The sequence below is a fragment of the Lontra canadensis genome, unplaced genomic scaffold, assembly GCF_010015895.1.
Source record: "Lontra canadensis isolate GAN:19392208 unplaced genomic scaffold, GSC_riverotter_1.0 scaffold20, whole genome shotgun sequence".
NCBI lineage: Eukaryota > Metazoa > Chordata > Mammalia > Carnivora > Mustelidae > Lontra > Lontra canadensis.
The window spans coordinates 10,533,067-10,556,768 of record NW_022631014.1 but is presented as its reverse complement, the minus strand read 5'-3'; the positions used below and the strand labels follow the sequence as shown (position 1 = coordinate 10,556,768).

General features: G+C 36.7%; 1 protein-coding gene across 2 annotated transcripts in view; it reads left to right on the top strand.

Annotated features, from left to right (window-relative positions):
• The first annotated feature begins 18,121 nt into the window (after positions 1 to 18,121).
• AZI2 (5-azacytidine induced 2) overlaps positions 18,122 to 23,702 on the top strand; it is a 35,253-nt gene continuing 29,672 nt past the window's right edge. Inside the window, exon 1 of one of the 2 annotated variants that reach the window (XM_032861010.1) lies at positions 18,122 to 18,483. In XM_032861010.1, coding sequence (XP_032716901.1) covers positions 18,381 to 18,483 — 103 coding nt within the window. In that variant the 5' untranslated portion in view covers positions 18,122 to 18,380. The remainder of the gene's footprint in view (positions 18,484 to 23,702) is intronic. The other variant, XM_032861011.1, reaches the window with a different exon arrangement.

Below are 23,702 nucleotides of genomic sequence, written 5' to 3'. Positions count from 1 at the left end.
GGGAGAGACATGATAATGGCTAAGACCTTATAATGTATCTCAAAGGCTACTGGAGAACTCATCCAACTCACTATGTAGTTTGTGGATAGGGTGGCATATGTGTAGGTTTTTCTGAAGGAAAGAAGTACAGAATTTTAATTTTAGATTAATAATTATAAAATTATAGGGTATCCATAAAAGTGGCTCACTGCTGCTATTATATGTACTCTCCAATTTTTAAAACTTCTTAAAGATAGACACTTTTAAAAAAAGTCTCTTTTACTTTAAAATAGTATTTTTTAGGGGTACCTGGGTGGCTCAGTGGGTTAAGCCTCTGCCTTTGGCTCAGTTTGTGATCTCAGGGTCCTGGGATGGAGCCCTGCATCGGGCTCTCTGCTCAGCAGGGAGCCTGCTTCCCCCCCCCTCTCTGCCTGCCTCTCTGCCTACTTGTGATCTCGATCTCTCAAATAAATAAATAAATAAATATTTAAAGAATCATTTTTATAAGGTAGGCAAAATATTATTCCTTCACTATAAAGAGTGTTAACCTGTGGGGTTTCCCCCCTGAACTTTTAGGAAAGCAGCAATGAGAGAGCACTTTGGCTTAGGCTTAAATAAGAAAGGCTTTTAATGGAGATTTTAGAATTGAAGAGCTTCAGATTCAGGATTCATGAATCATGTAACATCTCAATGTACAGAAAGCCTGACTAAAAGAAGCCACCCCAAAAAACAACCCACTCAGCATTAATACACACTTATTTTCTTCCAGAATTTTTCTTTAATACAAAATAAAACAAAAAATTCTAATAGGTTAAAACAAGTCAAATGCCCACTCTACAAAGGTAAATACTTCAGAAAGATCAACTGAATCTATAACTAAAATTGAATTGTGTAGGTTTTCAGTCAAATCACTGGTCACATAATACAAACAAAAGTCAACATTGTGAGCATTTCTAAGAAATGAAACCCAAGCAGCATTAGCCTTTGTTTTTTTGCCATTTTGAAGACTTGTACATTTTCTTTTTCAGACAGAGTAACATATTAATAGAGTGTATTAGCTACTATATATTAATGTTTTGGTACTACTCATAGAGGATCTCTAAATTAGAAGATGCCAGTTTTCCCAAAGACAACTTTGGTTATGCTTTAGAAGTCTTAGATAAATGAAATACCTTATCAAATATTAACATAAGAGGGAAGAGACACAAGATACAACATAGACAGTCAAGTTACTTCTTTGTATGTTTAGGAATTACTTTCTTCTTCAAGGTATTTACACTAGGAAAGCGTAGTGTGTCCTGATTAATATTTCAGTAGTAAAGATTTGAGTGATCTGAACCTTGGTAAAACCTTAAATCAAAACTGTTAACAAATACTTCCAGTGCCCAGACTACTTTTATTTATATTTATATATTTTTTAAAATATTTTTATATATTATATAATATATTACATATATTATACATACTTTATATTTAAATATACTTTTATTTTATATATATAATATTTCCAATGCCAAGATGTATTATTACAAAACTTATTGTTATGAGGGAAAACAAGTATAGCCAGTCATACTTGAAAAATGTCTCAACCACTGCTTCTCAATATAGAAGGACAGAATTACATATGGGCTATCATACAATTAATCATACCTCTCTTCCCTGAAATTCCCTTAATTTCATTCATTAGAAGGAGATATAAAGACTTTATAGTGGCATATAGCTTTCCAATGAAACACTTGCTATCTCAAATATTATGCATGTTTTTCTTTCAGTAGCTAGTACTGGCTTCAGAGTTTGTGAAAATGGAGAAAAGAAAGACCAATTCAAAACCATTCTAGAAATTGTCTTTAACTGTAAGTATCCAAGTCAAAAGCTGGAAAGCCACTGTTAAGGGCTGAACTATATCCGCCCCCCTCCAAATTTATATGTTAAAGTCCTAAATCACGGTGCCTCAGAATGTAACTTTACTTAGAGATAGGGCCTTTAAAAAGGCCATTAATTTAAAATGAAGTCATTAGGGTGGGTTTAAAATGAAGTCATTAGGGTGGGTCCTAATCCAACATGACTGGTGCCCTTATCAAAAGAGGAAATTTGACAGACACCTACAGAGGGAAGACAATGTGAAAACACAGAGAGAAGGTGACTATCTCTACAAGCCAAGAAGAGAGGCCTAGAACAGGTCCTAACCTCAAGGATCTCCAAAGGAAACAACTCTCCTGACACCTTGATTTCAAACTTCTGGCCTCTAGAACTATGAAAAAAGAAATTTCTGTTTTTTTTAAGCCGCTCACTCTGTTATACTTTATTATGGCAGCCTTAGCAAACTAATACAGCCTTTCTAAAAACTAGGGTTTTTGTTCCCCATCTACATAAACCTTAGTCACCACTCCTCAGTGGAAATAGAGGCTCTGATACCCTGCTTCTCCAGCTTCTCAGAAACTGCTTTCTTACTGCTGCAGCAAGACTTCCATAGATGGGTGTCAAGGACTTCCTCAAAGTGCTTTTTATATTAAACACACAACCTAGTTTCTACCTTTTCTAACACATGAGATTACAAAAAGATAGAGGTGTGTTTTTAGAACCAGAAGCCATCTTTGTATCAAAGCCATTATCTGACTGATGATGCAACAGGGAGACTGAGCTGGAGAAGTACTTGAGGTGGTACCGTGGGTAAAAAAAATTTTAGTTTACATCATATTATGAAGGACTTCCTCTCTATCACTGTCTTAAGAAACTTCATAAAAACTTAATTTTCAATACTTATTTGTATTTAAGTAGGTCTCCATGCCAACACAGGGCTTGAACTCATGACCCTGAGATCAAGACCTGAGCTGAGATCAAGAGTCAGACACTTAACCAACTGATTCCACCCAGGCTCCCATTCAATGCTCTTAAAAATAATATTTATATTTTTTTTAGTGTGACACTGAGCTGGCCTTATTAGGACAGGAAGAAGTCAGTCAGAGATTTGAGATATATTTAAAGGACTACCAGATGGGAGTTTGGGCTAATGGTAAAATATTCAACTCTACCTCGTATTAAATCATTACTCTAAAACAAACCACAAATTAACCTTCACCATAACCTCTCAGGGTGTTGGGTACCAACCTTTCACAAGTAGGAATTACTTTAAGGCAAAAAGAACGTGAACTCTAGTTGGGAATTCACGGCTCAAGATTAGATATTTACAGATAGAAACCAGATTTAGGCACCATTTTATGATTTCACTAAATAGACACATTCTCTCAGAGAGTTAACAGGCTAAAAGTTCATTCTAATCCAGCCTTCAGAGATACCTAATCGTTAGAAATGGTGTCTTTCCTCATCTAAAACAAGAGGTCTGTGGTGGAAATAGACTGGTTCAGGGTTCATCTCTCTTTTTATTGGCGATGACTGAAACCATTGAAGGTTGGAATACTATGCTATTGTCATACAACAGACTATGGAACCACTGGTAGAGGGTGTTTACTACTATAAATTGGAAACATTAAGAAGGGATACTGCCATGAATGGGGGAAAAGGCTTTTGAATTATCACTGGAATAAACCAAATGCTCTAATAGTGTTAGGCTCCAGAGCTTGAAAATACTAGAGATTAAGTGAGGATCTATAAAGTCTTGAATTTGGAGTTGGTAGTGAACTCAAAGCTACAAAGAACTACTTCTGTGGTAGTATTCAATCTCTCTCTTCTTGCTGGGATTCTTAGGTCAAGTTAACATCCACATGGCAAAGCAAAGGGAAAATAATCTACCTGTATAATCAGACTTTGAGATTCTTTTTTTTCCTTTTTTTTCTTTAAGAGAGGGAGTGCAGGGAGAGAGGGGTGGAGGGAAAGGGAAAGAGAGAATCTTTTTTACCCCCCCCCAAAGATTTATTTATTTTAGAGAGGGCAGGGTCGGGGAGGACCAGAGGGTGAGAGAGAATTTCAAGAAGACTCCCAGCTGAGCACAGAGCCTGATGCGGAGCTCCATCTCAAAATCCTGAGATCATGACCAGAGCTGAAATCAAGAGTAGGATGCTTAACCCTACCGAGCCACCCAGGAGCCCCAGACTGAGATTCTTGAAATGGGTCCTCCAGCAACGTGTGGAAGAATAATTACAAATGACAAGATCAAATTAGTTTAGGAGATATTTATATAGATAAGAATTACTAAACAGATTTATACTTTATTACTAATAAGGAACAAATCTTAAAAGAAGGCAGTGATGAGTGTTGGGAAGAACATGGGGAACAGAGATGATTCAGTCTCCTAAAATATGATCCTCAACTAGCCAAATCCCTGGGCTTAGGCCAGGTCCTCCACTCACAACAAATGGACTCTAAGAAGAAGCTCATCACTGAAGTTGTAACTTTCAGCAAAATTACCTTGCAGTCTGACAAGGTGGCCCAGAAAGGGAACTGCTATGAATATACACATATTCTTCCAACAGCTCACAAATCTCAGTGTGGGGGGACAGACATAGTTGTAACCCCAGGACTAGTGAAGACCTTGAAACATGGATAGGTTTTCACTTTTGCTTAAATATGGAGAGGTGGGACATCTATTTGAAACTATCCTCAAAAGGGAAAGGGCTGGCTGAACATTCCATTTTCTTTGCTGGCAGAAGAAAGAGACCTTGGTTGTGTATGTGTAGGATGGGGGCAGGAGATATAAGCACCTGATAAACATCAAAATTTTTCTCCTTGGTCTAAGATACATGTTTATAGCAAACTCCGGTTTAGATAGAGATCTTGACTCTGAAGCTCTTTTTATTTTACCAAAGCAAAACTGAACACTAAAATTAAGCTAAGTACCTATAAATTACTTACCTGTATTTGGTTTATATATGGAATTACTCGTATGATGGAAATGTAAACACCTTGTCCTCATCTAATGTCCAATCCATAGCTCTATCGTCTCCTGATACTCAACTCTGCTTCTCTATTTCTACTCACTTCACTTTAACCATTCTCTTCCATAGGTACTTTCTTCGAGTATTATCACCCCGCAAAAAATATCAATTGCAAACTTCTCTGATCCTCTTGTCCTCCCAAAAAGTCCATTAAAACCAATCATTTTTCAAGTAACATATCATACATTATACTTCAGTCCTGTCTTCATTTATATCCTTCTCCAGCTTGGATTCTATGGCCCATCATTAAAATTATTCCCTTCAAAAATCTTTAGAAACTTCTTTGCCTTTGATCTTCTTTTGATGAACTCAGTCATCTTTTTTCCCCCTCTTCTGTACCTGAACAACTGAATGTTGTCATATGATCTTAAATGTCATGTGGAATTAATTCAGTTGTTGTTTTCATCCAGGATCAATCACAAGGATGCATGCACACATAAACACATATGCATGTAGGCACAACCTAAAACCCATTTGTTCCATAATCTAACAATCCCACTTTCAGGTATATATCCAAAGAAAATAAAATTACCTCAAAGAAGTATCTGTACTCCCATGTTCACTGTGACACTGTTTACATTATTCAAACCTATACCTCATACACTGGACTATCATTCAGCATTAAAAAAGGAAATCTTGTCATTTCTGACAACATGGATGAACCTGGGTGAACCTGGAGAGCATCATGCTCAATGAAATAATTCAGGCACAGAAAAAAATATACTGTATGACTGTTACTGAATTTTAAAAAAAGTCAAAATCAGAAGCAGAGGAAATGGTGGTTACCAGGGGTGGGGAGGAAATGGAGATGTTTGTGAAAGGGAACAAAGTTTCTGTTATACAGGATGAGTTAATTTCTAGAGACCTAATTTACAGCATGTTGACTATGGTTAGTAATTTATATATTTGAGATTTGCTAAAAGAGTAAATCTTAAGTGTTCTTACTACACATGCACAAAAGGTGACTATGTGACATGATGGATATGTTAATTAGCTTGAGTGCAGTAATCACTTCATATATATATATAAAAATGTTGCATTATATACCTTAAATACATATAATTTTATAAAAGTAAATTAGAACCAATTAAATTATTTCATTAGGATTTGGTTTTTCTTAAACTCTCTACTCTGCCTCCTTTGGCATTAGGTCCAATCTTAGATTCTATGGAAAAGATGGTGACAGCAAATTCAAGTCCAGTACAAAAGAGCAAGTGTCTCTGCAGGAATGTAGCAAAAATCTTATGGCACCACACTGGCTCTATCCCAATATCAGTAACTATAGTGGGTGAATATCATAATTTTTAGGCATAGGTCATATACCCATCCTTAAAGCATGGGGTAAAGACAGCTCCACCTAAAACGCATTAATGGAGGAGATGAAGGGCTTTCCAGCAGCAAATTGGGTGGAAAACAAATTGCAATATTTGAAAATATATACAACAGAGGCAAAAATTGAAAAATATTAAAAAAAGAATCTTATGCTGGTAAGATTATAAATTGTTTTCTGCGCTATTTTCTAAAGTTTTTTTTATGTTGGATAATTTAAAATCGTATTGTTTTATATAACTATATATCAGTCTTCATTATTTGCAGATTCCGTATTTGCAATTTTGCCTACTTTCTATAAAGTATTTGTTACCCCCAATATCAATATTTGCTGCACTTTCACAAGGCAATGCTCTGCCTTCTTGTTTCAGCTCTCATACTGTAAAGAGGTATCCATTTTGTGATCTATTTAGTGCCACATTTTTTCAGTAACTGATTTTAAAATCAGTTAAAAATGATGCCCCCCTACCCTCCCCCCCACGGGCTAGCAGTCTTAAGCTCAAGAAGTCAGAGATGTGCCTTAAGGAGAAAATCTGCTAGGTAAGCTTTGTTCAGGCAAGTGCTATTGGTCATGAGCTCAGTGTTACTGAATCAATAGTATAGATCAAATAAAGTATCTTTAAACAGAAACATACATAAAAAAAATAAGCTTTTGTATTGATTGATTAATGAAAATGTTGTGACCAAAGGTTTGTAGGAACCTAATTCTGCATTTTTTCTAGGAGCAAGGATTCAGAATTTGCTAATTCAGTGTTCACAATAATGCAGGAGAACATAATGACCATGAATAATGAGAACAGACTGCAAGTATATATGTGTTTTAAATAAACATAATAAAATTATATTTTCAATGAGTTTTATAAATGAATATAGGAAATAAATACAAAAGGCTAATATAAGTATAACAGGACAAAATTAACAAGAAAGAAGAGTAATTTCTTAAAGATATTTTAGCAACATAATCTATCCTTGAAATAAACATTCTAACCGGATGCCTGAGTGGCTCAGTTGGTTAAATGCCTGTCTTTGGTTCAGGTCATGGTCCCAGTCCTGGGATTGAGTCCCACATCGGGCTCCCTGCTCAGTGGGAAGCCTGCATCTGCCTCTCTCATGCACCCTGCTTTGTTCCCTCTGTCTTTCACTTTGTCAAATAAATAATAAATAAAATGTTATTTAAAAAATTGATATTGATCTACATACATCAAAGTGGTAAGTAGCTGCAGAAAATTCTGAATAGTAATTTATCAGATTTAATATTTTTATGCATGTTGCTCATAATTACAGTCCATATATCAGATCTTCAATTAAAATCAATTATTGAAAATTCTGACAAAATATTTTAATATGAAAAAAGTTTCCAAATAAACCATCAAACTACAAATTTTCAATAAATTTCAACCTGCAGTGTCTCTGCTAATTAAATAGCCTTAAACCCTTGTGTACCCAAAGTACTTGTTTTAATTTATTTTGCCAATTATAACAACTTCTTGTTACAAAAGTTAAATCATAAAAATGTTTTATGGACTTATAAATTTTAGCACTGCAAAGGTGTACCAGGCAATATATCAATAATGGTTACTCTTAGTGTCACCTTGGAAAATGAAGATCACTAGGGGTTAAGTAATCTTACTAGAAATATAATTATAATGCACATAAGAAACATCAGGCAATGATCCTAGTTCAAAAAATTCCTTTCACCTACAAAAATATATACTCTTTGGGAAAAAAATGATATGTACCCCTCTGTAAATATATCAGTATGAACAGCATCTCAAATTTGGCATTAATTTGTTCCTTGATTCACTCAGTCATTCTTTTTTTTTAAAAGGCTTATTTATTTATTTGGAAGAGAGAGTGCAAGTTGGGGGTGTGCTGAGAGAGAGGGAGAGAGAATCCCAAGCAGACACCCCACTGAGCATGGAGCATACAGGGCTCGAACTCATGACCCAGAGATCATGACCTGAGCCAAAACCAAGAGTCGGATGCTCAAATGACTGAGCCATCCAAGTGTCCTCATTCTATTTTTTTCACAGATACTTACTTCAAACCTCTCACATGTCACACAAAAGTTCCAGGTGCTAGGGAAATAGCAGTGAATAAAAACAGACATAAGCATGAGTTAACATTCTAGTAAGAAGGGAAGTGGACAGTATATATAAGCAAACCAATAAATAAGATAAAATTTCACATGTTGATGGATGCTTAAGGGAAAATGCTTAAGGCAAAAAAAAAAAACAAAAACAAAAACACAGGATGATGTAAGAGAATGATACACACTTTGGGGGAGATGAGGAGATGGTCAAGGAAGGTTTACGTGAAAGATGACATTTGACCTGAAACCTGAAAACTGAAGACACAGCCCATAAAGTTCCTTGAAAAGAAGAAAATCTGAGCCTATGTGAAGAATAAAAATGAGACCAATATGACAGGTAGTAAGTGCAGGCAGGATTTCTGGTACAGATCTAGTATCAATTAGAAAAAAGGCAGAAAACCTAATAGAAAAACAGCCAAGAGACCTAAATAGGTACTTCACAAAAGAGTTAATCCATATGACCAATAAATATGAAAGGTCCTCAACTTAAGATGACGCTTTATGACTAAAGGAAATGCAAATTAAAACTACAATGAGATACCACTGCAAACTTAGCAGCAAAGTCAATGTTAAAAGGATTTACAACGCCAAGTGTTAGCAAGGATACAAATGAACTTGAACTTTCATACACAGCTGGCTGGGTTGCCAACTGGTATGTCCACTAGCAATTTACTCTTCACTATCTACTAAATTTGAACATATGTACTTCTGGGTATATATATGACACAAATATCTATATCTATTATCTGTATCTACCTATCTCAATAGGTAAGTCAAGATATGTTCAAAATTTATAGCCAAAAACTATAAACTCAAGAATCTATAAGCTGCAGAAGAGGAAAGTGAAATATGGTGTACTCACATTTTATAATAATATACAGCAAAAAAAATGAACAAACTTCTGCTACACAAAACTTGAGTGAATCTCAGAAACATACCAAAAGAAGCCTGATTTAAAAAATACATATTATTTGATTCTATTTATTTTTATTTATCTATTTATTTTTTAAAAATTTTTATTTATTTAACAGAGCCACACACAGTGAGAGAGGGAACACAAGCAGGGGGAGTGGGAGAGGGAGAGATAGGCTTCTTGCTGAACAGGGAGCATGATGAAGGGCTCAATCTCAGGACCTGAGTGGAAGGCAGACGCTTAACGCCTGAGCCACCCAGGCACTCCTTGATTCCATTTAAATAGTTTTTAAAAAAGTGGAACAAATTAAAAGTCAAAAGTTAAGATAGTAGTTAGTTTTGGATCAAAGGGGTCTAATGATTGAGAGTGGCCATGAGATAGCTTCTCTGGGGCAGGTAATGTTCTTCAAATGTCCTAATATTTGTGACAGATAATGAGTGAGAAGAAGAGATTGACTAATACCTTACATGTGGTTATACACGTACACTTACTTTGGGATAATTTGTGAGTTCATCTACAACTTTCACACTTTTTTTGTATGAATGGTAAAATTCAACAAAGTATATATTTTCAAAATTAATTATATTATAGTAAAAAATAGATTTGAGAAAAGAGATAATGTTTTGGTCTTGGGTAGAAATCAGGCACTAAGAAAAGGGGACTGATTTCGTATGTTCTGGAGGTGAAATAGGTAGAACTCACGGATGTATTTTGTGTAGGGAATAAGGGAAAGGTAGTGATCAACACTATTAAGCTTTCAGCCTAAGTAACTGGATCAAAGTTGGTGATTTTATGTTTCCAGAGAGACAGAGCAGTTGATTATATTAGATATTGCTTATCTGAGTAAGAGGAACAGAGAAATTGACACTGGATTTAAACATGGCAGTCATCGATGATCAATGAACAACAGTAAGTTAGAGGTAGAGATGAAAACCTCATTGGAGCATGCTAAAGTAAAATTATGAAGGAAATGGAGAAAACAATTTTAGCCAACTGGGTTTCTGTTTTTTTTTTTTTTCATTCTGTGAATTAGGAGGAAAGAAATGCAAGAAAAGAGCAAGATGGAAAGTATTGTGAGCAGAGTAAGTTATGACAAACATTCTACAAATGGTTGAAGAGAAGGAATCTGGTATAAAAACATAAGCTTCACTTACTTAATAGTCTTGGTAGAAGATTAGGCCTCATCAACCATAATTTGCCTTTCCCCATCACCCCAGAACTAGAAGCCACTTTTTAAGAAACCTCTTGATATATTACTTGCACAACAAATAGTCCTGGATTCCTTAATGATGTTCAAGTGTTGTCTGGTGCTAATAACATTCAGCATGAACCAAAAAATGTTTTGAACACAGAGAGATATTTTCCTTCTGAACTTTTATTTTAATTAAAAAATATTTATTTTACAAAATAAGATTTTAGAAAAAAACAAAAGAAAAACCATTCCCAATTGATATGCAGAGAAGAACTCATAGTAACATCCTGAGGAGTTAAGTTTTTTGTTCTTAACTTTAGGAATCTTATCATCATTCTATATTTCTGTTCTTCTGGATGTGTGACAAAATTAACCCCTACATGTTCAAACTCCTATTTATCTTTTCAACTACTTCAGGCCAAGAGCATTCCTAACAAATATAGGCTTGATCTCTGATTTCTTGCATCTGAGCTGCTGATTCTTATAGGAAATTATGTAGTCATGCTTATTGGTATCACAACATATTCAAAGATTCCAACCTCAGAGGAGCTGTTAGCACATCTTCAAGGCTATCCTTTTTATTCTTTCTCTTTCCTCTTGCATCTGCACAGTTATTGTTCTAAACCTTTATAAATAAATCCTATACCATCTTCCTCATTCTCAAAAGATAAACTTGCCTCCTACTTTACAAGGAAATCTCCATCACTTCTCATCAAATCTTATCTAAAACTGCTCTCTTGCATATTTGCTGCAGTTTTAAACCCTGACTCTATTTTTTTGTTGTTTTGGGTTCTGAAGTAGTTCTTGAGGGTTTGCTGTGAGCCAGACATAATGGTTAGGCAAAGACAAAATCCCTCTCCTGAAGAAATGTTAAGCATTAAGCATTAGGAGACAAATGGAGAATGCTATGGAAGGAGATGTGGCACGCTAAGGCTTTAGGTAAAAGGTGTTAGGCCAGGTTTAGGTGATGTCTAAACCAATCTAAAAAATGGTAAGTAGGGGTCAAAGTTCCTATCATGGGCCCCTAGGACTCTCAACTCCTTTACATACCTCCTAACACACTGTATTGCAATTTGTTTGATGAAATCCTCTACAAGCTAATGAAAGTCCACTTCGGGCAAGGTTTATATCTTTCTTGTTAACCACTGTATCCCAGCATCTAAAAAAGTTCCTATCAAAGAAAAGCACTGAATATTTAGAGTATTACAAAATAATGGAAATAATATGAACTTCAGAATTAAGACTGGCCTAGGTAGTGTTGATATTCAAAATATTTAACAACCAGAATGACTGTGTGTATCAACTGAATATCATCATCTGTAGCTCTGGATTTAAATTCTGGCTCCATTTCCCGAGATTTTTAAATTAAGGCAAGTCAGTTAAATGGTCTGAATATCATTTTATCATCTGAACATGTTGACCACAATAATAACTCAATTCATAGGATGGTTTCAGTGATAAAATGAAACAGCATATAAAACAACCCATTTCAGTATGTGACACACTAAAGATATATAATAAATGTCCAATTCCCTTTCTACACTGCTTTTAAGTAAGCTCTATTTGTAGTTGGACAGAATATTAAAACATGCAGAAACCAAAGTGGAATGAGTGTACTCCAATTATTTCATCTTTCCTTAAGGATTTTTCTCAGATGCTTATTAATAAGTAATTTAGTTTACTTCTAAACTTTAAAGCAGTTTTATTCGTTTATCTTTTTGAGAGAGAGAATGCGCAAAAGCACCCAATGAGTGGTGGTCACAGAGGGAAAGAATCTTAAGTAGGCTCCACCCACCAGCACAGAGCCTCTTGTAGGGCTGGATCTCAGGACCCTGAGCCTAAATCAAGAGTTAGACACTTAACTGACTAAACCACCCAGGTGCCCCTGCTTCTAAACGTTAAAATGCATTTTATCCTTAATCTTCTCTGTGAAGTTAAGTTTAACATTTGCTGTTCATTCATTTACCTAATTTGTGCCTATTTGTCAACCTTAGATTGTACTTAATGATTCAACAGAAATTTATTAAGGGCCTATTATCTATGCAAAATTGTAATTTAGCTTTATCATTCATGGACTAGTTTATGCAGATACTTCTGGATAGATTCTGGCTGAATAAATGCTCCAAGATGCTTAACAGATATTCTCTTTCTTTTTTCTTTTGTTTTAATAATGAAGATAACTAATGAATTTCATCCCAAATCAGAAATTAAAGTTGAAGGCAAAGAAAGAGCTTCTGGCAGAATTAAAAACTGGTATCTTTTGCAGCAACTATATTCTTCAGCTTTAATTTTTTTAAGGGAACAGTTAACAAATAATTAGAGATCTGATAAATTGTGCTAAATGCTAACTTCAAATCTTAGTAATTGATGTATATACTTTAATATGCTATATTGGTTATAAGTATCTCAGTTTATTCAGTATAGTGAGACTTGTCAGCATAAAATAACAGACCTAACAAGGATAATCACAATTAAGTTCTTCAGATAATCTACCAAGTATAATAGTGCTATAAATGGATGAGAATTATATCTGTAGGTTGAGCAAAGAGAGCACTGATTTCAGATGGGCTTGGTTATTTCTTCCTACATGTGCTTATTCTCAACCGACTTTTCTCTAAGCTATCTGCACAGAAGTCATATAGTTGATCTGCTTAAACGTAAAATTTTGTTCCACTAACCTGAAAGAACAATCTTCAATTAAGTTCATCACTTCCCTCAAATCGCAAGGCACAAGAATTGACTCTCAAGCTAGTCTAATTAGAGAATTTCAACTTGTCATTCGAAATGATTTATACATTGTCATTTGTGTTCCTCATTTTAGAAATAAGTGTCATAATTCTAATAAAGCGTGATGACTTTCTTACACTGGGTGCTAGTGAGTAACTACATAATTATTGTTTCAAGAATCACTAAACAAGTATTGAGAAAATCAATCAAGAGTTTTAAAATGAGAACGTGAAAACAGAAGTAATTTTAAATTGCATAATGTAAAACTGAGAACATGCTTCTTCAACATATCCCATCTAAATTTGCAAAGTAAACATGACACACTGGGAATAGGAATAAGTTGGGATTCTTACCCTGGAGAGAAACAATCTAAAGCTTTTTCCCAGTTTGTCCAATTTTCAGTTTCTTTAGAGTGGGTGGGTCCTTTGTTCTTCTGGCCTTAGAAGAAACCCTGGATTGCCATGCAATTCATTATGAAGATTTAGAAGAACAATTAAGAATTTTGATATTAGTTTAGGATGATCGAAAATTTTTTTTATTCTGAGCACAAAGGGAACAAAACAGCTTTGATTTCTACTAGGGAACATTAGTAGAATGTCAAAATAATGATATAATATCAGTGACTGAAAACCCATCTTTTCAAAACACAAGAGACTCTTAATGTCACAAAACAAACTGAGGGGGACTGGGGGGAGGGGGCTAGGGAGAGGGTGGTGGGGTTATGGACATCGGGGAGGGTATGTGCTATGGTGAGTGCTGTGAAGTGTGTAAACCTAACGATTCACAGACCTGTACCCCTGGGGCTAATAATACATTATATGTTTATAAAAAAATTTAAAAAAAATCTTTTTTTTGTACTTTTAAGAATCAACTGACTATCCATACATAGACAATTTAAAAATCAATTTAAATCAATTAAAAAACAATTTAAAAATCAATAGTAGGTTTTAGGGTAACGAAAATACCCTATACAAAATCATAATAATGGATACATTTGTCCAAACCCTTAGAATGCACAATGCCAAGAGTGAACCCTATGCCAACTATGGACTGCAGGTGATTATGATGTGTCAATGCAAGTTTATCAATTGTAACAATTATACCTCTGGTGGGGGGGATACTGACAATGGAAGTGACTGTGTATGTGTGGGGGTAGGGGTTTTATGGGAAATCTCTATACCTTTCCTTCAATTTTGCCATGAATCTTAAACGGCTCTAAAAAATTAAAGCCTTAATTTTAAAAAAGAAAAAAATCTATGCTAAAAACTTATGTCTTTAACTTTGCAACTGTTATAAATTCAACAATTTCACTTTTATATGGTGTGAGTTGGGCAATGGGCTTGGAAATTTTCCCTATTCTTTGCTACATATTCTATTTTTAAAAATCTAGCTTAATTTCTTTCTACAGATCTTATAGAACCTTAATGTCATCCTTTTGTTGTTTATTTGGTAGCTTTATAAAATATCTTTCCTCTAACAAACTGACTTTGTCTTCTTGGTTTTTACAGTGAACATGCAGAAATCTCCGAATTATTTCTTCTCTTTCCATTTTAAATAAGAAAAGAAGTTTTCATAGGCACATATACGAATTGTTATTAAAAAAAAAATCAATGGGAGGGAATTGCTTGTCATGTTGTTAAATTTCACATAGGTCTTCGTCTATGTGACTGATTTCCCGTGATAGACTTTATTTCCTTATACATCAAAAAGTCATTTGCCTGTTTCATCTCAGGGCCTAAAACAATGTCTAGTACATGGTAGGTGCTAAATAAATATTTGCTAATTAATAAATTAATGAATTATTATCCCAAACAGCAAGAGTACAACTTTCAAGCCTCAGAGGAGGGTTGTTCTTACTTAATTTAATAAGAATATAGGATTCCCTCCACTGGATCTTTTTTTCTTTCTGTGTACAACATACCAACCCTATTCTGGGCTCTCTGTTGCTGTTCTGTTAGCTGTCCTCATATTTCTTCTTCCTACTTTAGGGTTTTTCAGGGCTATCAAATTTTTCTTCACCTTCATGTTTCCAAAAGAAAATCACTGCACTTAGTTACATATGATGCATACAATTATGACACTCAAGTTTTATTAAAAAAAAAAAAAAAAAGCTCTGTCAGAAGCTAGTTCTGACTGAATACAAAGTATTTCAAGACAAAGTTATTATGAAGCACAGACTGTACACCCAGAACAAGGCTAGTTCCTACAGACAGTAGCATCTCTCTCTTGTATAAATCAAATGTAAATGCCATACTAATTTATATCTATTATTATTCATTCTGTTGAAAAGCTCATGAACAAGCTCTCCCTTCATAGTTGGGAACTTATCTTTCCTTTTCTCCTTGAATTCATATTTTTATCTCATATATGAATTTTTATTATATATATATATATTCATATTTTTATCTCATATTTATTATTCTCCTACATACGTTTCTCCTAACATTTTAGTGTTTGAAAATATTTTAAGCTGACCATCCTATCACATTTCCCTCTAACAACAAAAAGATTTTTAAATTTCTGAGAACATAAGTTCTAAAAATTTTCCTTAGTATTGTATTATCATTAAATTACTAGACTACTACTGATCAAGTAACAAACATAATACAAATTATGATCATTTGAAAATATCAAATCAGCTTTTATTAGAAATGAATCTCATAAAGAAATAGGTAGGGCCTTCTCTAACACCCATTTAAATCATATATCCAGGATGAATACTACTCATTGCTAGAAAGAAACAGGTAAAGTTTTTCTTTTACTTTGTATTCCTCCATTCCAAGTATTTGGGAGTAGAAGGATTTCTGGTTGTAACAATCCTTTTGAACTACTAAACCATATATCAAAAATCACATAGAGGTATGTATCAAAAAATATTTTTTAGTAGTCAGCTGACAACTCAATTAAGTTCTGCAATATTTCTGAAGGCCTTTGGCAATTGACATTCTTACAAAGGAATCAATTACCCAGTCATTAGAATCACTCACTTTCTAAACAGATTTAGGTCAGATTAAAAGTATTGCTTTATATTAGAGTAGAAGAGGGACAAATACCAAAGAGGAAGGGAGAAGGTATCTGATACAGCACACTCTGACGTAGATCAATTTTAGGGAAGAAAACATGCAAGGGGACAACCTGAGAATTAGTACCTTCAAACTATCCATTATGTAGGGATATGTATGGAAATCCTCCATGTATCTTCTAAGGTTAAGGGTTAGGAATATGTGTTGCCCTGTTTGAAGCCTGTTGCTTCAGGATATACACAGATTTGGATATACACAGTTTATCAAGTCACGACTTTTAAGAAGTTCACATCTTTTTGTCTATGTGTTCCCCCCCGCCCTTGGGATGTGTGTGTGTGTGTGTGTGTGTGTTTGTGATGAGGTGTAATTCTGTTAATAAACTTCTTCATAATGATAGTAAGGAGGTGTTTAGTTTTTCATCAGAAAACTAAAATAATGGGCTGTCAGTTTCTTAGAGGGAAAAGATAAAAATGAATTTCCCTTCGTTTTTGACAAGTCTCAAAGTATTCTAAATTGTCAAAGTTGAAAAATAGAAAGATTTTCATATCTACAAATTAGAAACCAGACTATCATTTTATTTCTGATGATTTCGGGTGCCTCCGCCGATTTGGTAAACATTCCTCAAAACTCTACCAGCCAAAACATCCTTAATTTAGGGGTCTGCTTTTTAAATTATCAAAGCGCATTACCAAGGCAATCAAAAAATAAATGATTCACGTCTAAAACATTAAAAACAGTGCTCTCTTCTATGCCGCAGCCGGATAAATTAGAGCAAACTATTATTTAGATTTAAAAAAAACGATATAACTTTAAGTTGCGTGTGGTCTTTGCTCATAACCACCGTGAACTTTCACTTAAACCAAAAAGAGAAGATTAACAACAAAAACGTATTTTAAAGTTAATCCTTGAGTCGAATCCATTGTTTGATCAGAGCTAACAGGTGGGCTGATGAATTAAAACGCGATGTAAAAACACCTCCCAAGAGAACACTTATTTAAACAATATTCAAGCCTTAGTTGACAAAATACTATGTAAGAGGTTGGCGAGGGGGGTCTTTTTTGCTAACTGGCAGTAAATGAGGATAAGCTGCCAACAATTACCGTTTTCTCATTTATTTTTTTAAATCAGAAACAGCCCTAGAGCTTGAGGGGTTTCACGTGGCTGCGACCTCCAGAGACAGTGACGAGTTCAACTACTCGTGACTTCACAGCTCAGGCCTATCATCTAGAAATTACTAAAGGCGGTAGAAAATCTAGGACCGCCGGGTACCATCCGCAAATCCCAAAGCTTTGCCCTAAACTCAGTTACGTAGGTTTTTGTTTTTGTTTTTGTTTTTAAAGAGCACTGTGCCGAATAACTATGCGGCCCTGAGTAATTCGCCGAGCTTGTGTTTCAAATGCTGGCCTGAAGTTTACAGCAGCGCCCGGGAAACGGAGTTGGGAAGCTTTAACAGTTTCCTTCCGTCAGACCCGAAGGCGTCGTTAGTTTCCCAGCTCCCGGCCACAGCGAGGCGACAGCGATACAAACACTGAGCGGATCCAACATGCACCACAGGCGCTCCGGAACCCCCAAGCGGACGCCGAAAGAAAAGAACGCGCTGGACGAAGGCCAAAAAACAAGTCAGCAATCCAACCGCCACAGAGGCCAGTAATGCGCTTACCCAACTCCAGCTCCGCCTCCTCCTTCTCGCGTCGACGCAGCCCCGCCCCGCCGCGGAGACTCACGGGACGAGTAGTACGCCGCGCCCACCTTCCCCTTTCCCCACCCTTCAAAGCCCCGGCTTCGAGAACGCCCTCTCAGCTCCCAGCGGACCGAGTTCCGGTTTGCTCTTGAGGCCTGGGAGCCCAGCCTGAGGACGGCGGAAGCCGCACTTCCGGCGGTTCATTACTCGTCCTCCCTTCCAGCCCCCCTCGACAGCGCTTCCCCCCCTCGGAACGCGACAGGGCCATCCACCGGTGCGGAAGCTGACGAGGCGGACGCTGACGAGGCGGACGCCGGCGGGCCTAGGTCTCGCGCGCGTCTTGCTGGGTAACGGGCCTTCTCCGGCAGCAGTTCGGCAATTCCTGCTTCGGCTTGTCTCTCCTTCCAGAACCTCCGGAGTCCTAGACGACGAGCAGGGCTGCGCCGCTTGCGGCGCAGCCGAGGCTAAAGAAATGGGAATTCCTCCGCGGCGTTCCCGGAGCGGCTGCCTTCTCTGGGGAAGCGGCGGTGCCTTCGAGGAAACCGGAAGCCCATGGTGACCCCTGGCGACCCGGTTTGTTTTCCGTCCGTTTCCAAACACTGGGGAATCGAAACTCGGCGGCCCAGGGGGCGGCCCTACGTAACCTGTCTTCGGGGTGAGTGACTCGCTTCAGCCGGGCTAGGGGCGCGGGCGGTGCCAGGACCAACCTCCGCTGCCATTGCTGTTTCGAAAAGACACGTCATTTTCTTCACAAGCCCGTGCGCCCTCCTTTTGACTAGAGAGCCTGGGTATCCCTTCGCCCTGTCACCTTTTCACGCTAGCTGTTCCAGGCCCTACTTGGTTTTTCATTTTGTCTCTATTGCTTATTTTCTTTCCGTACTCTGAATTACTAGGGCGCCATTAGTAGTATTTCATTCATTGAGATTGCATTTATATCGAAAATCAAAGAGGGACGTGTGGCTAGGACGGCACTGCCTGAGGCAGTGGTCATCACCCCGCCCGCCCGCCCTGTCCGTTATCGAGGCTAACAGTAGATATTCGTCGTTTCTGCAGTGTCTAACCTGTACGTTTGGTATGATTTTTGATCATTTGTAGAGTGACTCCTACATACATGCACGGTAGGCTGACTCTCGTCCGTACAGACAAGAAACTCACATACTCGTGAGATAAAATATTCGCTGAAACTGTAATACAAGTTGGAATATAAACTGCTCCAGCATGTGTTGTTGGAGATCTGCTAAGGTGATCGAAGACAGTGACGTACTAGACTGAAATTGACCTGTGCCTCTTAAACATAGGAGACATTTTTTTTTCTACTATAGAATTTTGAATTGGATTACTTAAGATTTCAACGGCATAATTTAAATTCTGGTTCTTTAAACATGCCATATCTGATTTCCCAACCTGTTGTGATCACTCCCTACTTCATCTGTAAATTAGGAATGATAATCACTCACAGGGTCTTTAGAAAATTTTAACGCCATATTGTTTATAAAATGGGAAGAGATATACAAATATAGGGGTTTAGTATTAGAGAATATAGTGTAATGGGAAATGCACTGGATTAAGTCAGAACATTAACTCAGATCTGAGTGTTGAATTTTCCACTTAATCACTTGACACTGGGTAGGAGACTAAATCTCTTCGCCATTTTCCCAGTCTCTTGAAATGAGAGTAATGCCTAACTCTCCAAGGCACCAGTACATAATTTCTAAGTTTCCCTAGCTGTAGTCAGCTGGCTGGTTTACGTTCCTGGTTTCACTTTTCAACCTTTGCCTTTCTTTAAGTCCACCTGTGATAACAGGAAATTCTTGCCCACATCAGAGGTCTTAGATTTAACCAATTGTTAGGAACAAATGAGATGGCTCCCCTAAAAGCTGCCTGACAGACCATAAACACTCGGTAAATATTAATTACCAACACTGAGCATTTTTGTTTATTGAACGAAATGTGATGGCGTTTTTCATAATCCACGAACAGAGCCAATGTGATTTTTTTTTCCTTGTTTTTATATTCTGGATTAAGGTACGGTTGTCTTAATGGCTACCAGAGAGTAACCATTGGTAATACTAAATTACTAATATACTAATACACTAAACAGGGAATGTAAGTGCTCAATTCCATGAAATTTATTACTTTATGAAAAGACTGAAAAGTAGACTGTTCTTCATACCTACGCTAACCCTGAAAAAAATCGTATGATTCCCTAGCCATAACACTTATTTTTGGACTAATGCAGTTTAGTGACATATAGAAATTAGAGTAGAGTTTTTCATACTGTATATCTGTTGCTGAGCACATTTTGGTAATTCACTGAAATATAGGGCATTGGAGTTCTGAGGTATATAGACAGAGTGACAGTATCATGAAAAAAGGCACTTGATCATCCCTTCTTTATAAACTAGTTAAGCCATTCCTGCCCCAATTGTTTAATTAAAAATAGGGAGTGAAGGGGCACCTAAGTGGTTCATTTGGTTAAGTCTTGGACTTTTAATTTAGGCTCAGGTCATGATCTCAAGGTTGTGAGATTGAGCCTGGGGTAGGGCCCTATGGTCAGTGGGAGTCTGCTTGAGATTCTGTGTTTCTCCGTCACTCTCTGCCTCTTCCCTGTTTGCGTGTGTGTTCCACTGCTCTTTCTCTCTCTAAAAAGAAAGAAATCTTCAAAAAATATGGGGGGGGGGTATGTGTGCCAGGCTGGCTCAGTCAGTTGAGCGTCTGACTCTTCTTAGGCTCAGGTCATGATCTTAGGGTTGTGAGATGGAGCCCAGAGTTGGGCTCCATGCTCAGTGGGGAGTCAACTTGGGATTTTCTCTCTCTGCCCCTCCCTCTCCCTCTAAAAATAAAATCTTAGAAAAAACAAAAAAGAACGAGGAGTTTAAGTGTTGGTCTCTTTGCTTCCATAAGATTTAATCCTTGCTCCACTGTATTGTGAATAAACCTATGAAGTGGGTTAGGGATATTCTAGCTTTTCAGAGGTAGGAGGATGATGGCAATAGGAGATTCAGTTCAGAAGGAAATGTAGAACAGAGGAAAGAGCCCACTAAATAGTTCTTAATTCCAGCCCTAGCTCTGTCATATACTGCCAGTGTGATTTTAAGCAAATTAACCTCACCTCTTTGAGCTTAAGTTTCATCATCTGTGGTGGTGGTGATAACTTTTTAGCCAAGTTTGTTATGGATTTGAGGTAAGATTTGTACTATACCATTTATTCCGTTTTTGGCAAAAATGGAATTCCTTCTGTCTGTTTAGGTTGCCATTCTATATTTGCATTAAATTTTCCTTTCACAATTTAGGAGGGTAGCATCTTAGTAATGAAGTTCAACCTTGTCATTTTTATTGGTGGGAAAATTTAGATCCTGAGAGGTAAACCAATCCGTAATCAAGGTGGCAGATTGTAGACTAGAGTCTGGGTTTTTGAATCTTTGGTCAGGGTTGTTTCTACCACCCGAGATTTTCCTTTCTGGATTCTTATTAGAACAAATCTGAATCAATGTTTTGTTGCCTCTTAAAATGTTGTATTAAGAGCACAAATTCAGAAGGAAGCTTATCTGGGTTTACATCCCAGCTTTGCCACCGATTACTCACTCATATAGCTGTAAATAAGATATTTAATTTTTTTCTAAGACTTTGTTTATAAATTAGGATTATAGTACCTACCTAAGGAGTTGGAAAATGCATTTGGAAGCACTAGTGCCTGGCATATGGTAAGTGATGAATGTGGTAAATATGAAGATGAAATATGACAGAATAATCATATTTTTTCCCTAGAAAAGAAGATATTTCTGTGTTTTCTAGTATGTCACAAGCCAGTATAGATAGCATGTCTTAACTCAGGGTACTCTTAATGTTGATTGTAGTAAAGATTGAAATTTAAGATTTTTTAAATAAGTCTTAAAGTGTTTAGATTTTTTTTCCTTTGTCTCTTCTGTAGCCTCACAAACAGCTCTTGCTCCTTTCTATCCACCTTATCTGGCAAATTGTGCCCTTCTTTCTCACTTGCATTATTGCAATATTGTGATTTATAAGAAATTATTGCAATATCATTGCAATATTGTGATTCATAAGAAATATGTATTTGATTGTTTAGATGACCAAAATGTATTTCTCATATATATTTGGCTTTAGTCCACAGTTCTTGGCCCACACCTTCCAAACTCTTGGAAATTTCCTGAGGGTTAACAGTTATAGGATCATCTTTTGTCATAATATTTGGTCTCTTAACATCTTTTACTGAGCAATGAAGGTGAAATGCATGTCTTGTTTATTTCTAACAAGTTCCTTTCTACCAAGACTGGGTTTATGTTAATAAGGTGATTTTTGGACAGCAACTAAGGATGGGAGCCAATCCTATCATTAGAGGGTTGAACCTTTCAGCCCCACCAAGGTTGGTGGCGGTGGGGGCGAGAGGGTGGCACTGAAATTTTAATCAGTTGTCAGTGATTTAATCATTTTATGTAAGGAAGCCTTTGTAAAAACCAAAAGAGGGAGGGTTCAGAGAGCTTCCAGAACATTTCACATGCCATTATGCTGGCCCCAGATTCCAGAAGGAAAGAAGTGGCTTTGTTCAGGACCTCACCCTATGTATATGTATGGTCAGAAGCACAGGTAACAACCTAGGCTTACAGTTAGTATCCAAAGTAGAGGGCAGTCTTGTGGGAGCAAGCCCTTAAACTGTGGAATATGTTGGTAGATACTATCAGAATGGACACCCATCTGGTGTCCAGAACATTGTTTGATAGTGTAGAAACATCTCCTCCTCACATTGGAATTGGATGACCAGAACACCTTTTAATCATTCTTGGGAATTTCATTGTTCTCAGCAATAAACATCAACATCTTTCACCTTAACCCCACTCTGGTTTTTTTGTTTTTGTTTTTAAAGAGAGAGAGTGCACATGCAAGTGTGGGAGGGGTGATTGTGAGGAGGGAGAGGGGCAGAGGGAGAGAGAGAATCTTAAGCAGGCTCCACACCAGCGTGGTGACTCACCAGGGCTTGATCTCAACCCTGAGATCACGACCTGATCCCAAATCAAGAGTTGGGCGCTCAACTGACTGAACCATCCAGGTATCCCTCACCTTAACTCTTTTTAATTTTCTTTTATTTATACAAGAAGAAACCTCTAAGAAGAAACAATTTAATTCCAAATATGTAAAATAACTGCATGATTATATAGATCTATTTCCTATAGGTAAATATATCTGATTCTCCTATACTATTGTGATGAGAGAGACAATATGAATTTATTTTCTGTACTATTAAAAACACAATCTCCATGCACAAGTTAGTTGATGTTTTACCAATTGATAATACAGAACTAACCAGGACCATAAATGTTTAAGAATACTAGTTATAATTGGAATTCCATAAATCACATAGTAGCCACTTAACTCTGTAGAATAGTGGCTCTCAAATTAGAGAGGGACTTAAAATTACATGGGTTGATTATTGAAAATTCAGTTTGACCTTTTCATCCCAGATATATTGACTTGTGAAGTTCTGCAGTGCTGTCTAGCAGTCACTATTTTTTTGTTTGTTTTCTATTAGAATTTTATTTATTTATTGAAATATAGTTAACACAAGTGTTACATTAGTTTCAGGTGTACAACATAGGAATTTAACAACTGTATACATTATGCTATGCTTAGTACACATGTAGCTACCATCTGTCACCATACAATGCTATTACAGTATCATTGACTATATTCCTTATGCTGTACATTTCATCCTGTGACTTATTCTGTAACTGGAAGCCTGTACCTCTTATTCCCCTTCATTTTGCCCGTCCCTCATCCCTTCCCCTATGGCAGCTATCAGTTCTTGGTTTAGTTCCATTTCTGCTTTTGTTTGGTCTTTTGTTTTTTAGATTCTACATT